Consider the following 15,068-nt stretch of genomic DNA (forward strand, 5'->3'; position numbering starts at 1 on the left):
GTGTATGTAGGGTTTTGGTTCATTGCCAACTCACAAACATCTCTCCTAATTGTGCTAGAGGACAAGCATGTATTATGAATTTGACTACCATACTCCACATTTAATCATAGCCCCTTATTGGGATTTTATGTGATCTAATCTGGAGTGTACACATGGCACTCACTTACACACAAAAGCTTTAAAACAAAAATTGGCCGTTAACTCTAAAACCCTTTGTTTCTTCTCTCTTCTTCGACTCAGCAGTAAACTATCCGTTGGAGCTTCACCTTGTTGCCTTCGATCCTTGGAACTAAAAGCAATTTAGGTTCCAACACTCCCCTCTAAATTGGTTATGGTTGTCACTTCGAGCAATCCCCTCAAATAATTGAATCTATCCTTTAGAAGAGCCTTCATGAAAACGTCTACAATTTGTTCTTCTGTCTTGCAGTAGTGTAGCTTGATTGTGTTCTCTTGCAATGCTTCTATGATGAAATGATATCTTCTCTTTATGTGCTTTGTTCTCTAATGAAAAGACTAGGTTCTTAGTCATGGCGATTGCAGAGGTCTTATCACACAGAAGTGGCGTGGGCATCAACCTACAATTCACCAAAGTCCTTGAGTATGAATCTTGGCCAGATGGCTTGAGCTGATGCCTCTGAGGCACTCTCTGCCTCAGTCGTGGATAATGCAACACTTTGTTGTTTCACTGATACCCAAGAGAAAACCCTTGAACCAAAAGTGAATGCATAGCCTAATGTGCATCTCTAATCATCTTCACTGCCACCCCAGTCACTATCACAGAACCCAATTAGGATAGTTGACTTCCCTTTTTCATACTTGATTCCATAGTCAAGTGTGCCTTGCACATATCTCAGCATTCTTTTAGCTGTCCATATGTGTATCTTAGTAGGATTCTGCATAAACCTTGAAAGTAGGCTTGTTGAGAACATTAGATCAGGCCTTGTTGCAGTTAGGTACAATATACTGCCAACAATGCTTTTGTAGAAACTTGAATCCACAACTTCACTCCCATCATCTTTCAACTTCTCATTTGCAATTAGGGGTGTAGAGACTGCTTTGCAGCCTTTTATACCAAATTTCACTAGGGCTAGTTCGGTATGGGATACCAAACCAAAAACTATGTCTCGATTCCCAAACCGAAGTTTTCGGGAATCCCAATTTCAAGATCGATCCTAAACCAAATTTTTGGGAATCCCAAATTTCGGGAATCCTGAAATAATTTTTGGATTTCAGGACAAATCGGGAATCCCGAAATAGTTTTGGGTTTTCAGGCAGTCAGGTAACCAAGTTACGGTGACAGAGTCCATTGGAAAAGCAATGTAAGAAATATAGATTCCAATAACGCCAACTTATTTGATCAAGGAGTAACAAAAAAAAGTAAGAAGCAAAGCAAAAGATAAGTGTAAGAGAATGTCTGTCTGTGCATGTGCTTATGTGTATTTTTGTGTGAGAAAATGTAAACAATTACAGAGAGAATCAATCTAAGATATCAGTACCACTTTTATAAAGTATAATGAAACTTGCGTCCTGGTCTCATTTATTAAGAATGCATACATTTCCCCATGATTTAGAATTGTACAATCTTCAAGTTATGAAACTTCCACCTATAATCAAAGCAACTTTCTTTTTTGAGTAAACTAGACAAAACCTTACAAGAACAAATGATGCAAGCTCCTAAACATGCATTCTCACAAAAAAGGTTTGAATTTTTGTCAAAGGTACATCATAGTCTGCATAAGAAAAGATATAAATGCAGGTAGAATCAGAGGTGAAGATGAAGCCGTGAGGTGTGGTGGTGGCCGGAGCGAAGAGAGTTCATTAAAGTGAAACTGTGAGAGGGTGGTGGCTGCTAAGCTTCGAATTCGAGAAGCGAAAGACAAAGAGACAGAAAGAATTTGAGACCGAGTGAAAGGCCAAAGATGAGAAATGAGATAAAGTACGGATGTGTTGGCTTAGGTTTGGATTGAGTTGAAGGAAAGTTTAGGTGGTTTCGCCTTTCTGGGTTGGCATTGCAGATAGAGATAATGAGAGAGAGAGAGAAAGAGATAAAAAATGTGGGAGCCAAAAGGCTCCTACTTTTGAGTTGGGAAGTGGGAACCGAAAGGCTTTTGCTAGTAGGAGCCAAAAGGCTTCTAGTTTTAAGTTGGGAAGTGGGAACCGAATAATTGAGATTTGGAAACCAATCTCATACCAAATACTTCGATATTTTTTGGGATTTCGAGAATATCGAACTTCAGAATGGTTTTGGTTTGGGATTTTTTGGTTTGGGTTCGGGATTTTTTCGATTTGGTTTGGGAATTTCGGGAATTTTTTCCAACCCTAAATTTCACAAGCAATGTTTGTGCATACTTCTTCTAGTGAATGAAGATGCAGCTTGCATCTTGAATTACCCCAATGCCAAGAAAATGATGTAAGAGGCCTAGATCTATCATCTCATACCTCTTCATCATTTCATCCTTGAATTCTGCAATCATAGCTTCATCATCTCTAGTGTAGACAACATCATCCACATGGATTGATACAATGAACGTCTTGTTGTTGTTTTCTATTTTAGTGTAGAGGATAGCTTCACTATGACTCATTTGAAATCTTTTCTCAGTGAAATAAGAGTCAATCTCACTGTACCAAGCTCTTGGAGCTTGCTTTAGGCCATAGAGCGCATTCTTCAGTTTATACACCTTATCTGAAAATTCTTCACTTGTGAACCCTTGAGGTTGTTCCACAAACACCTCCTCCTCTAGCACTCTATTTAGGAATACAGATTTCACATCTAGTTGATGTAGCTTCCAACCCTTTTTAGCTGCCAGGGCAATTCAGGTCCTTATGATGTCTAACCTTGCTACTGGAGCAAAGGTTTCATTGAAGTCTACACCTAGTTTCTGTGAGTAGCCTTTAGCTATAATCTAGCCTTGTTCTTTTGCATAAAGCTATCTAAATTTAGCTTAGTTTTATGCACCCATTTCACTCCAATCACAAACTTGTCACTTGGTCTATTCACCAATTCCCAAGTGTCATTGTTCTCTATCATTTGCAACTCTTTTACCATTGCTTTCTTCTAAGACTTAGTCTTCTTAGCTTCCTCATAGCTCTTTGGTTCAACCACACAAAAGTTGTAAGTGGCATATATCTCTTTTAGGCTTATCAATCTCACTGGAGTTGAGCTTGTTATTGTAATCTGTGAAAGACTTGATTGTGGACTCATACTTGCTTGTTATGGAGTCTCATGTGTCTTATTATTCTCTATGACTTCTTCTTGAATTGAGGTCTCAATAGGCTGTCTAATTTCTCCCTTATTGAGATCAAGTTGTAGAGAGACACTGTCTTTCTCTTCTACACTTATTTCCCACTTCCATGTGGAGTTCTCATAAAAAATAACATCCCTAGATAGATTTATCTTCTGAGTTGACAGATTGAAGACCATGTACCCTTTTTCACTAGTACCATAGCCCACAAAGACACATTTGTTGCTTGATTTCTCCAGTTTTTGCCTTAGTTGTTGTGGTATGTGAGCATAGCACACTGAGCTAAATACCCTTAAGTGCTTCATAGATGGTTTTCTCCACTGAAAACTTCAAATGGTGTCTTCTTGTTTAATGCTTTGGTAGGACACCTATTCAACAAGTACACTGCAGTATTCGTTGCTTCACCCCAGAAAGAATAAGGCATATTCTTCTCATACATCATTGACTTAGACATTTCAACTATAGTTTTGTTCTTCCCTTCTGCAATGTCACTCTGTTGTGGTGAGTATGCCACAGTAAGTTGCTTCTCTAATCCCACATCTTCACAGAATGCATTGAACTCCAGAAAGGTATACTCTCATCCCCTGTCACTTCTTAGCCTTTTTATCTGGTGTTCACTTTGTAATTTCACCATTGCTTTGAACTTCTTGAAAATTATGAACACTTCGGATTTAAACCTCATGAAATAAACCCAACACATCCTTGAGTAGTCATCAATGAAGGTTAAAAAGTACTTGTTTTCACTTATTGTTAGAGTTTGCATAGGGCCACACACATCAGTGTGAATCAATTCGAGTGGCATAATTGCTCTCCAAGCTTTGCCGCTTTCAAATGGATCTTTGTGATGTTTTCCAAACACACACCCTTCACATGTTTCATTGGAAAGATCCAACTTTGGTATACCTTGCACCATTTCATACTTTTGCAGATTTTGAAGACTTGTCATGTTTAAGTGACCATGTCTCTTGTGTCATATCTTCATTGAACCTGTCACATTTGATATCCTTGCCATTTCTTCAAAATATCTTAGAATGAATGGAAAGCTTCTGTTTTTCACCTCTACTTTGGTTACCAAGTTTAAGAGAGACTTGTCATCAAATATTTCAACCACAGTTCCTCCAAAGAGTAGCAAATAGCCAGGCTCCATCATTTGACCAACTGAGTAGGTTATCATCCAATCTAGGCTAGTATAACTTCCTTTATGTGTCTTCTCCCCTTCTTGGTTTCAATAACTAGAGTTCTTTTCCCAGTAGCTTTAACAATGTTCATATCTCTCATTTTTACTTTTCATGTGAAAGTAGTGTCAATGTCAATGAGTAGTGACTCATGTGCAATTATATGGTTGTTACAACCATTATCAATGTACCATATTTCATTTTTTTTTTCTTAACTTTGGCACTGAATGCATAGAACACATTTGTTTATTCTTCCACTTGATTTGCACAGTTCACTTGTTGCACATTTTTTTATCTGCAATCCTTCATTAGTGGGATTTATCACAGTGCATACACAACTGTTTGATTTTTGGACCCTCACTAGTGTTGCTGCTATAGTTAGGTCTAGGGTTTTGAAACACATTTCCTTCCCATCTTTTGAACTTGCCCTTCCAATATGGTTTATGTTTAGTTGCACTAGCTTGACTACTAGAACCAATATTGAAAGATTGAAAAGCTCTTTCAGCGGTAGAGTCAGCATGCCTCTCAAGTCTTTGGTCAAAAACTCCCAAGGATGTCATCACATCTTGCACACTAAGAGTTTCTGTGTCTTTGGTTTTTTCAATAACACTCATTATTGAATCATAGGGTTTAGTCAAACTAATCAACAGCTTTTGGACAACTCTTTCATTTGGCAGTACTTCACCAAAGGTTTTCATTTGGTTCACAACATCAAATAACCTAGAGAAGTAATCTTTTAGCAGTTCATTTTCCCTCATTCTTGTATACTTAAAGTCTCTTCTAAAGGATTGAAGCTTTACCTTTCTTACTTTGGCGTCTCTTGTAACATCCTACATCGACCAACGGAAAGGGGGTGATGTGCCTTATATGTACATGCCCACTTCCAAATAGCACGAGGTCTTTTGGGAACTCACTAGCTTCGGATTCCATCGGAACTCCGAAGTTAAGCGAGATTGGGCGATAATATTCCTAGGATGGGTGACCCACTGGGAAGTTACCCGTGAGTTCCCAAAAATAAAACCATGAGGGAATGGTAAGCCCAAAGCTGACAATATCGTGTTATAACGGAGCTGGTTTGGGATGTGATTGAATAGTATCAGAGCCACTTTGCCCTATGGTGCGAGTGTGACAACGAGGACGTCAGGCCCCTAAGGGGGTGGATTGTAACATCCCACATCGACTAACGGAGAGGGGGTGATGTGCCTTATATGTACATGCCCACCTCCATATAGGACGAGGCCTTTTAGAAGCTCACTGGCTTTGGGTTCCATCGGAACTTCAAAGTTAAGTGAGTTCGGGTGATAGCATTCCCAAGATGGGTGACCCATTGGGTAATTCTCGTGTGAGTTCCCAAAAACAAAACCGTGAGGGCGTGGCCGTGGCCCATGTGCCTTATATGTACATGCCTACCTCCATATAGCATGAGGCCTTTTGGGAGCTCACTGGCTTCGAGTTCCATCGAAACTCCGAATTTAAGCGAGTTCAGGCAAGAGCATTCCTAGGATGGGTAACCCACTGGATAGTTCTCGTGTAAGTTCCCAGAAACAAAACCATGAGAGCGTGGCAATGCCGAAAGAAGACAATATCGTGTTACGGTGAAGTCGAGATTAGGATGTAACATCTCCTCTGTATTCTTGTTGTAAAACCTAGGGGTGGGCACGGGCCGGGCCGGGCCCAAAATTGGAGGGACTGGACTGGACCTGCTTGAAAATACAACGGGGCGGGGTGGGACGGATTCTGCAAAAATTGAAATAGGAACCAGACCTAATCAGGCTCGTTTGAAACAGGCCGATTCCTCGGGGCTTCACGGGTACATTTCCAATTCCTTCCCTATCAAATTTCCCAGTACAACCATTCACCAAAAATCTCAAAATTCAATCATAGTTTACACACCCAGCTGATCTCCTCGTGAAAAACCTTCAAGGCAACAAACTTTAATTAAAAAAAAATTGAATTTTAGACAACCTAGAATCTCAGATGACTAATTTCCTAAGATTGCATTACAATATAACCCAATTGATCAAAATCCAAAATTTAACAATTTACCACAGCTTTAGCTCCAAACAGTGATTGCATGCATCAGAAAAAATAACCAATTCCTTCTCTAGATCCCTTTTTTTAATTACTTAGAATCTCCCACAAATAGCTTGAAATCAAGAAACAAACCAAAGAGATAGCACCAATGGAAGACGCCGATCTCTTTCTCCGTGAGGCCGTCGAGGGAGGCGGTGTTGTCCTCGTCCTTCTTGATCATCTTTGCCGTGCGATCGCCAGCAGAGCTTGGCTTCCATGCAAATCTGAGTCAGACAGAGGAGATGACTGATTCGTTGTTTCGAGTTGTTCGACTTCGTTGTTCGTCCCCTTGAGTTCGACAGAGAGAGATTGAAAGACTAAAAATCGAGAGGGATAAGAATTCAACAGAGAGAGAGATCGAGATGGAGGACTATAGGAGAGAGAGATCGAGAGGGATGACTGAGGAGAGTCTGGGAGAGTCTTTGAGAAAGTGACGGTCATATTTGAGTATGTGTGTGTGAGATTAGAGTGGCACGGCACTGGGCTGGGCCTGTTTATTGGATACGGTTCGGGCTAGGGGCCCGTGTTTTCAAAATACCGGATCCACCCAGCCCCGCTGTTTACTTGGACTCAACCCGCCCCGCCCCATTTTGTATATAAAACTATATGGACTTACCCCGTACCCGCCTCTACTCGCAGGCCTAAGGCCCGTTTACCCACCCCTAGTAAAACCTCACAATCACCTTTTGCAGTTTCTTTATTTGTTATCCTTGGAAAGATGGTGTCTGAGATAGCTCCTTGAATGATTCCAAGAGCTCTAGCATCACCCATTTGATTCTGCTTCAACATTGTAATCTGTTTCTCTGTGAGATCCTTCTATAAAGCATCAACCTTAATCTCAGGTATCTCATACCCGTATTAGACCATATCATATAGGTCATAAGACTTGAAGATGGTGGTCATCCTTATCCTCCAAAAATCATGGTTTTCCCCATCAAAGACATGAGCTTTTAGCTCACTGCTACTAGATCCCTTCATTTACAGGCTTAAAGTTTGAATCTTGGGGTTGTAAACACTATCTGAGTGCTCCCAAAGATACTAAAATGCACAAAAAAAACACCCAGAAAATAGAAAGATCAGCAACCTAGCTCTGATGCCATTTTGGAATTTTGGATCGCCATGCTCGCCCCACTCTAACGACACCGATAATGTCCCCAACTTTACCACATGCCCAATCTATCAGGTGTGGGGTTTTACCACAAAAGGCCTCGGCATTAGAGCCCATGGTTTGGGCCCGTGCAAGCCAACGAGCTTGTCACCACCAAGAAAGAAACAAGTTTGAACTCTTAACATAGAGACGACCGCTTAGTTCCATTGAAAACAAGTGGGCCCAACGGGAGCCGACCTCTGAGTTTCAATTACTGATGTGGATCTCCACGTGTAAACCACTAAATGGGGTTACACGTGAGGGGGAGTGTTAAAGTCCCACATCGATGGTGGGAAGAAAACCCAAGGGGTTTAAATAGAATTACCTCACCTTAACTAATACCGAGGCATTTTGTGGTAAAACCCCACACCTGACGGATTGGGCAGGTGGTAATGTGAAATCTCGTTCCTGGATTTCACTATTGAAAACTACGTATTTGTATTAACGAGATTTTATATTATTTTCGGGAATTTATATTAATTTAATTGAATTTAGATTTTAATTAAATTAATTACGAAGTTTGAATTTTGGTTAGTAAGCAGTAAAAAAAAATCGAGGACCTTATGAGGTCACGCTAAGTATATTTGGATAGAGCTTGATCCTACGAGTGCGTAGGCGAAAACCATTCGCGAATTGGGGTTGAAATGAAGAAATTATAGACATTTTGGTTATTAAAAAAAATAATAAGAAGAAATGAATGGGAGGTGGGAAAGAAATGGAAAGGGGGGAAAGGGAGATGCCCAATCAGAGGGTAGATCAGGGAGAGAAATAAGGGAAGTGAGAAGCACCATGCCCGGACCTTTTCTCCTTTAACCCATACACTCAACCTGACCCGCGCCACTGTTACAAATTTCGACGGGTTTTCCTTCCATTTTTCAGCCTTTTACGACCTCCTACCACCTACAAACACCATCACACCTCTCCTCTTTAGTTGATCACCCAAAAATTTGATGCAAATTAGGTCATTTCATGTTGTAGGGCGGCAACGGCGTCGTGGGTCTCTTGGTGGCAATCCGCCAATTTCGATTTAAAAACACTTGATATTCACCACCAAAATACTCCTCTTGATTCTAGGAACAAACCCCAAATAGCCTGGGAGGCGACGGAGCACCGGAGAAATTGAATCAAAGCCACCCATTTCTACGGTTTTCGACAGGTTCAAGTTAAATTGGGGCTCTTCCCGACTAAATTGACCTCAGCCACAGGTATGAGACTTGCTCCACTCATCGAGATCTTCATTCTGGTAAAATTTGGTAATTTTTAGAATTAGTTGATTTTTCCGGCGAGTCGGGGCGGCCGGCTGCTACCTGCGGCAGCGCGTGGGCCGAAACCTCACCTTATCATCTTAGGATAATTTTGATACCTTGATTCCATATTTGACATCCATTTAGTGAAATTCTGAGGTTTTAATATAGTTTCGTAGTCGTCGTAATGAAATTTTAGTATGTTGTTCTAGAATAGTAGTGAGACTCTTGGGAAGTTACGGATCGGAAATCCATGGACGAATGTTCCAGATTGACTTCTATAAGATTATGGACCCCACATTTGACAAAGACTTGACTTTTGGTCAATAGGCTACGAATTGATCTTAAATATTAAAATATGTATTACTAGAGACTATGTAGGGCTTAGTGGGCTGGGATAATATATACATCGGTTTACGTGTATGGGATGTCATATTGTGATATATATGTGTTTATTTATCTTCTTAATAATATGAATAATAAATATGATAAATGTTATGACAATGTGATCCTAGAATCCTATTAGATGTATTCTGTAAAACTTATATGCTTGTGTGACATATTAGTTGGTGGCCATGAGAAGTTGATGGTGTAGGTGACTATGTTGTAACTCATAAGGGTTGAGGTATAGGTAGGTTGTGTGTTGAATTTACTACACCATGTAGCAGTGGTACATAGATGGTCCTGCTTGGTATATCCATGATGGGGGACCATACGCATTCTAGGAGTGATCATGCTTGGTATATTCGCGATGGGTGATCATTACCTAGAGCTATAAGATACAGTCCTGCTTGGTATATCTGCGATGGGAGACTGTTAGAGGTGATCATGCTTGGTATATCTGCAATGAATGATCACTGTCTACGTTATTAGACTATGCATATGGTTCTACTTGGTATATCCGCGATGGGGGACCATACGCATTCTAAGAGTGATCTTGCTTGGTATATCCGCGATGAGTGATCACTACCTAGAGTTAGGATGTTGTCTACTTGGTATATCCGCGATGGGGGACCATACGTATTCAAGGGTGATCATGCTTGGTATATCCGCAATGGGTGATCACTGCCTACACAATGAGATTATGTCTATGGTTCTGCTTGGTATATTTGCGATGGGGGACCATACTCATTCTAAGGGTGATGCGGATTAGTTGTACTTGGTACATTTGAAATAGGCAACCATAGTTTAGTTAGATTCCATTGAGTGGTCTGGAATCCCTACTCTTGCTCACTTCCATAAAGTTAGCCCGGCCCCTAGATTCGAGTGAATAGGAATTGTTCACAATAGGCATTGTGTTTATTAATTGGATTGATCATTTTATTACTTGGAATCCAGGTAGGGAATTATGTTGAATTCCTTTATTAAATTTCGTGAATTGATATGCGATCTTGTTGATTGATTAACGTAGTTAAACGTTAATATCGTGCATCTGTGATTCATGGAATTGATTAATTGGAGTGATTATGGAATGATGTTGGGTATGATTATTATTATTATTACGGTATTAAGTTGAAATATATTGATTTATATGATGGATGAATTGGAAATCTTGATTGTCATGTGGGTTGTTATGTAGCCCTGAGTCTAGTAATTTCATGTATGTCAAGTTCTAATGATTGATTGAGGAATGTTAAGCCTTTCAGCTTGAACGGACTGTGACATATGTCGAATTGTAGTGAATGGTGAACTACGAATGACTTGATCCTTTTTTTAAGGTACGTAGACAATCTAACAAGGAGGTTAAATGCAGCCATAAAGTATACGAAAATTTATACGCAATTCGAATCTTGAATTATGATTTGTATACATCCCGGAGGCAGGGTTTGTTGGATATACGAATACTTGGTAATGTCACATGTCGATCCTGAACGTATGTCGGGATTGAGGCGTGACAGGTAAAATGCAGCCATAAAGTAACAAGATATGTTCTATATTACATTATGTAACAAGTATCTAGGTCTTAATATGTAATGAGCTTGTGTGTGAATATGTGCGAAGACCCTGCAAGCCTGCAATAAGATATGTTTTGGACTGAAATTGGAATTGTTGGTTATATTTATAAATTATTTTTTCTTTTGAATTTTTTTCTCAACATTCATATTGACATCACTGTATCAAATAAATATAATTCGATCGTAGATAAAAGGATCGAAGGCCCAAGAATAATTCCATGTGGATTTGGCCCGAAGCAAATAATATCCAGTTTGTGAAAATTTAGTAAACTAAACCAGCGGTGTGCCGACGACGATATCGGGCCTCCCAGGGCTAGATTGTCATCGACGAGACAGCGGTGTGCCGACGACGATATCGGACCTCCCAGGGCTAGATTGTCATCGACGAGACAGTGTACTTGGTGGCCAGCGAAAATGGAGGGATCAGACGCTGGAATTTATGGGATCCATCCGCACGCCCCGAGGGATCTAAAGCTACCGGGATTCGTACCTGGCTTTCTCTCACAGTCCACCATTGTCGGCGTCTACGGCGTCTCCTCCCTTCGTTTCTCTCACCTGGCTCTTCTCCGGTACTCCTCCTTCCACTCCACTTCTGATCAGATCCTAAATTTATTCAGCTCAATTCTCTAAACATTGTAATTTGCTCAAGTAATTTGATGCGTGAATTGGGTTTGTAGGCACAGGCAGAGCACAGAAAGTTTAGACTTTTGAGATCCAAAAAGTTCATATTTTTGTTCAACTTTTTTGTATGATTGCAAATTCATCGGCTTGATTTTTTCGATGTGTTGATTACATATTATACTTTAAACTAATCTAAAGTGCGGAGATTTGATATTCGAACTCGGGTGCAAAGAGTAGCACATTTATTCTGGCCGATGTTACATGGCTTCGCCCACTTATGCTGTGTTTACTGATCCCGCTAGCCTTCTTACTGTTTAAGATTTTGAGCTTTGAATATCGCAAAATTTATATGCTGCACAATGTAAAATTTGATTTTCAAATTCCAATCTCAAACTAGATGAATTTGACTATAAAATAGTAGGGGGAAGAGTGATGATTGATAAATTGATTTCAAACTTTGACCAGTAACCAGGTAAGAGAGTATGTATAGAGAGTTGAACCAAAAGTAAATTTGACCACTCATGCATCATTGCATCGTTCTAGAAGAGTGATTTTTATGTGTTTCAAAAACAAGTTGATGTATTATCTATTATTATAGAAGTGAAAAAAAAATTACTGCATGAGTAGAGAAACACTTGAAAAAAAAAAAAAATCACGTATTTGAAATTATTTTTATAAGAAACACTTATGAGTGGTTTCACTAAAAACATTTTGAGATATTTTATTTATTTATTACAAATGAAATTATTAGTCTAAACTACACTAAGGCCCTGTTGGGAGGGTTTGAAATTGAGATACAGTAAGTCGAAGAAGAATGTCCTGATTACCAAACTAATCTACCACATGTAAACATTTTTTAAAAGTTACTTGAAAGTGGTTAAAACTGAAAGTGTTTATCCATTACCTAAAAGGAGTTCGAACTTTTTTTTTGTTAAACACAGCTAAAAAACGTTTTTAGCTTTTACATAAACAATCTCAATGGATGTGGGTTGCAATATATGGCTAAGATTCAAACGTTTTAGATGATTACAACAATGCTTATATATTAGTACTAGGATTCTCTGCCCTTCTCTTTTCATCTCCTCCTCTCACCTTCTTTATTTTGTCTATCTTTTTCTATAAAAAATTATTATAAGATGTTGACGTGGATTAACCGCGACCGTTCAAATATTTAAAAAAAAATGGAATGTATTGGATTTTTATAATTTTGAATTTTCAATCCAATTTTTTCAAGGTGTTCCAAACTCATTTCATTTTTTATTCGAAATATTTTGAATTTTTTTTGGTTATTACTCAAATTATGTATTTTGTAATTAACTTTGAGACCCCTATTTTATTTTCAGTTTGGGATACCATTTGTTTATTATTTTTATATTAAACATATATTAATACATTAAAATGTATAGGCACACTAATATACCAAATATTTAATTGAATTTAGAGGTAAGCCTACACCAAAATGTATAGAAAGAACAATAAAAAAATTCGACCATATTCAAAACCTATAAATTATATGAATTTTCGATATGTATTGAAATTTCTGAGATTACTTGATTCCAAAAATTTCAAATTTGATAATTGTGATCTGATCTGATTCTAGAATTTTGAAACCAAAATTGAAAACGTAATTTCCCATCTTGTTTGTCTAAAAATCACTCCTATATTTATCACACTAATTAAATTTCAATAGATATTTCATATTTGAACGAGTAATACTACACTTACGACATTTTCTATATCACATTTGTATTATCTCTCTAATAGAGATAAGGCCCACCATCTCTATCAGAGATGTGGTACAAATGTGATATCAAAATGTGGTAAGAGTAGCATTTTTTAAGAAAAAATTCTTGGACTTGCCTACTCATGTGCCTAACTAATAATGTCATATTGCCATATAAAACATGCACGCGTTATCCATTCATATCATACCACTCGAATTCGTTATAATACCTTACTACATAAATTCTAGTATCATACAATGATTTTTCCCTCTCTTATCATGTTGTCACGACTAAAACAGAAAAAGAAAAGTGAACCAAGAATAAGTTGTTATCTACTTTATACCCTAGTTGTATGTCTTTTTCAAAATCCCTTATCAGGTTTGGATTCTAATTCGAAGCATTTGGCTTTGTATTGTACAATGAATAATCAGACTATGAAGTTTAGTAGAAGGCGGATGGCGGATGGTGAGTAACTGTGAAACATAATAATATGGCCACAGAAGATTTAACTGTTCAGGTTCTCAACCTTGCTCCAAGGGTGACTCTTGCAGAATTGAATACTTTCTTCTCTTACTGTGGAACTGTTCAACAAATTCAGCTCCTGAGGCAAACAACCTCCAAATTATTAACTGCTTGATCATTCTGTTCTTATTGAACTTTTGTTGATCAATTTGTTCTTATGTAACTTTGTTGATCAATTTGTTCTTATTTAACTTCTGTTGATTAATTTAATGTTAATTATTTCATAATTTGCAGGGATAAAGACCAATTACCGTATGCCTTAGTGACTTTTGTGCAGCCCTATGCTTTTCAAACTGCTCTTCTCCTTGATGTAAGCAGCCAAAAAAATCTGTTTATATTTCAAATCTTAGTATTTTAAGTGCTTTATTTTATTTTGTTTTAATCAATTTATTAGTGTGGCTGAAAGGAAGGGAGTGATCACTTTGCAGGATGCTACCCTTGGAGGCCAACCAATTGGCATATTACCTGCGTATGATATAAGAATTCCTATAGTTTCAGATGAAGACGTTAAAGATGATCACACCCAGGTTAAGTCATCTAATATTAATCTCAACTAGCCTTTCTAAACACACTAACGCTAGTGCGAAAAGGCTTTTGATAACGCACATATTTTACAATGAATGATCTGTTACGCTAACAATATATGTCATTGCCAGAACAAAAACCAATTAGCTTTCATCCCGACTGCCAATATGTTGAGGAAAAGCCCAACTGCCAATATGTTGAAGAAAAGCAAGGAAGAGATGGAGGAGAAGTTGAAGCTGTCGGAGAAAGCGGGGAGAGTGCTGATGAACCAAACAAGATCGGCAATTTATGCGGTTGAGCAGGCAGCAGGACGCATGGGAACTGCACTTATGAACAATAACTAAGTTTCAACTGGTGCTAGAGGCTTTTCTGATGTACTTGATAAAGCCTCAAGGTCTGCCTCAGAGTTGGGAATTAGGAAGAGAGGGAAGTAAATTCAATATAACCCTAATTCTACAAACCATGTATGCATGCAAATACGATCTCTTAAAGTTGCATGTACTTCTCTCTATTGACACTTAATAGTCAGTTTATGAATAACTTAACGATCGTGTACATGTAATTATAAGACTGAAGTATCAACATTATTACTAACATCAACGAGATATCCGCATTTTAAGAAAAATGCAGCTAATAGTATTGTAGGATATTTTCAAACGTGTAATAATTTGTTTGGGAGAACATTTCGATGTTCTATATTACATTATGTAACAAGTATCTAGGTCTTAATATGTAATGAGCTTGTGTGTGAATGTGTGCGAAGACCCTGCAAGTCTACAATAAAATATGTTTTGGACTGAAATTGGAATTGTTGGTTATATTTATAAATTGTTTTTTTCT

General features: G+C 38.3%; 1 protein-coding gene across 1 annotated transcript; it reads left to right on the forward strand.

The window, feature by feature from the left end:
- Positions 1 to 11,056: 11,056 nt before the first annotated feature.
- LOC137731439 (uncharacterized) lies at positions 11,057 to 14,980 on the forward strand. The gene is made up of 4 exons (XM_068470543.2): positions 11,057 to 11,405; positions 13,938 to 14,013; positions 14,132 to 14,230; positions 14,360 to 14,980. The coding sequence occupies exons 1-4, from the start codon at positions 11,251 to 11,253 to the stop codon at positions 14,570 to 14,572; spliced, it is 543 nt and encodes a 180-aa protein (XP_068326644.1). The 5' UTR covers positions 11,057 to 11,250; the 3' UTR covers positions 14,573 to 14,980.
- The last annotated feature ends 88 nt before the right edge of the window (positions 14,981 to 15,068 follow it).

The sequence above is a fragment of the Pyrus communis genome, chromosome 16 (genome assembly GCF_041283825.1).
Source record: "Pyrus communis isolate YQ-2024b chromosome 16, ASM4128382v1, whole genome shotgun sequence".
Lineage (NCBI taxonomy): Eukaryota > Viridiplantae > Streptophyta > Magnoliopsida > Rosales > Rosaceae > Pyrus > Pyrus communis.

Excerpts from the sequence above, each read along its gene's own strand:
- LOC137731439 (XM_068470543.2), top strand. The coding sequence starts at position 11,251 with ATGGAGGGATCAGACGCTGGAATTTATGGGATCCATCCGCACGCCCCG. Across the intron at positions 14,014-14,131 it reads AAACTGCTCTTCTCCTTGAT|GATGCTACCCTTGGAGGCCA; the intron begins GTAAGCAGCCAA and ends ATCACTTTGCAG. Across the intron at positions 14,231-14,359 it reads TTAAAGATGATCACACCCAG|AACAAAAACCAATTAGCTTT; the intron begins GTTAAGTCATCT and ends TGTCATTGCCAG.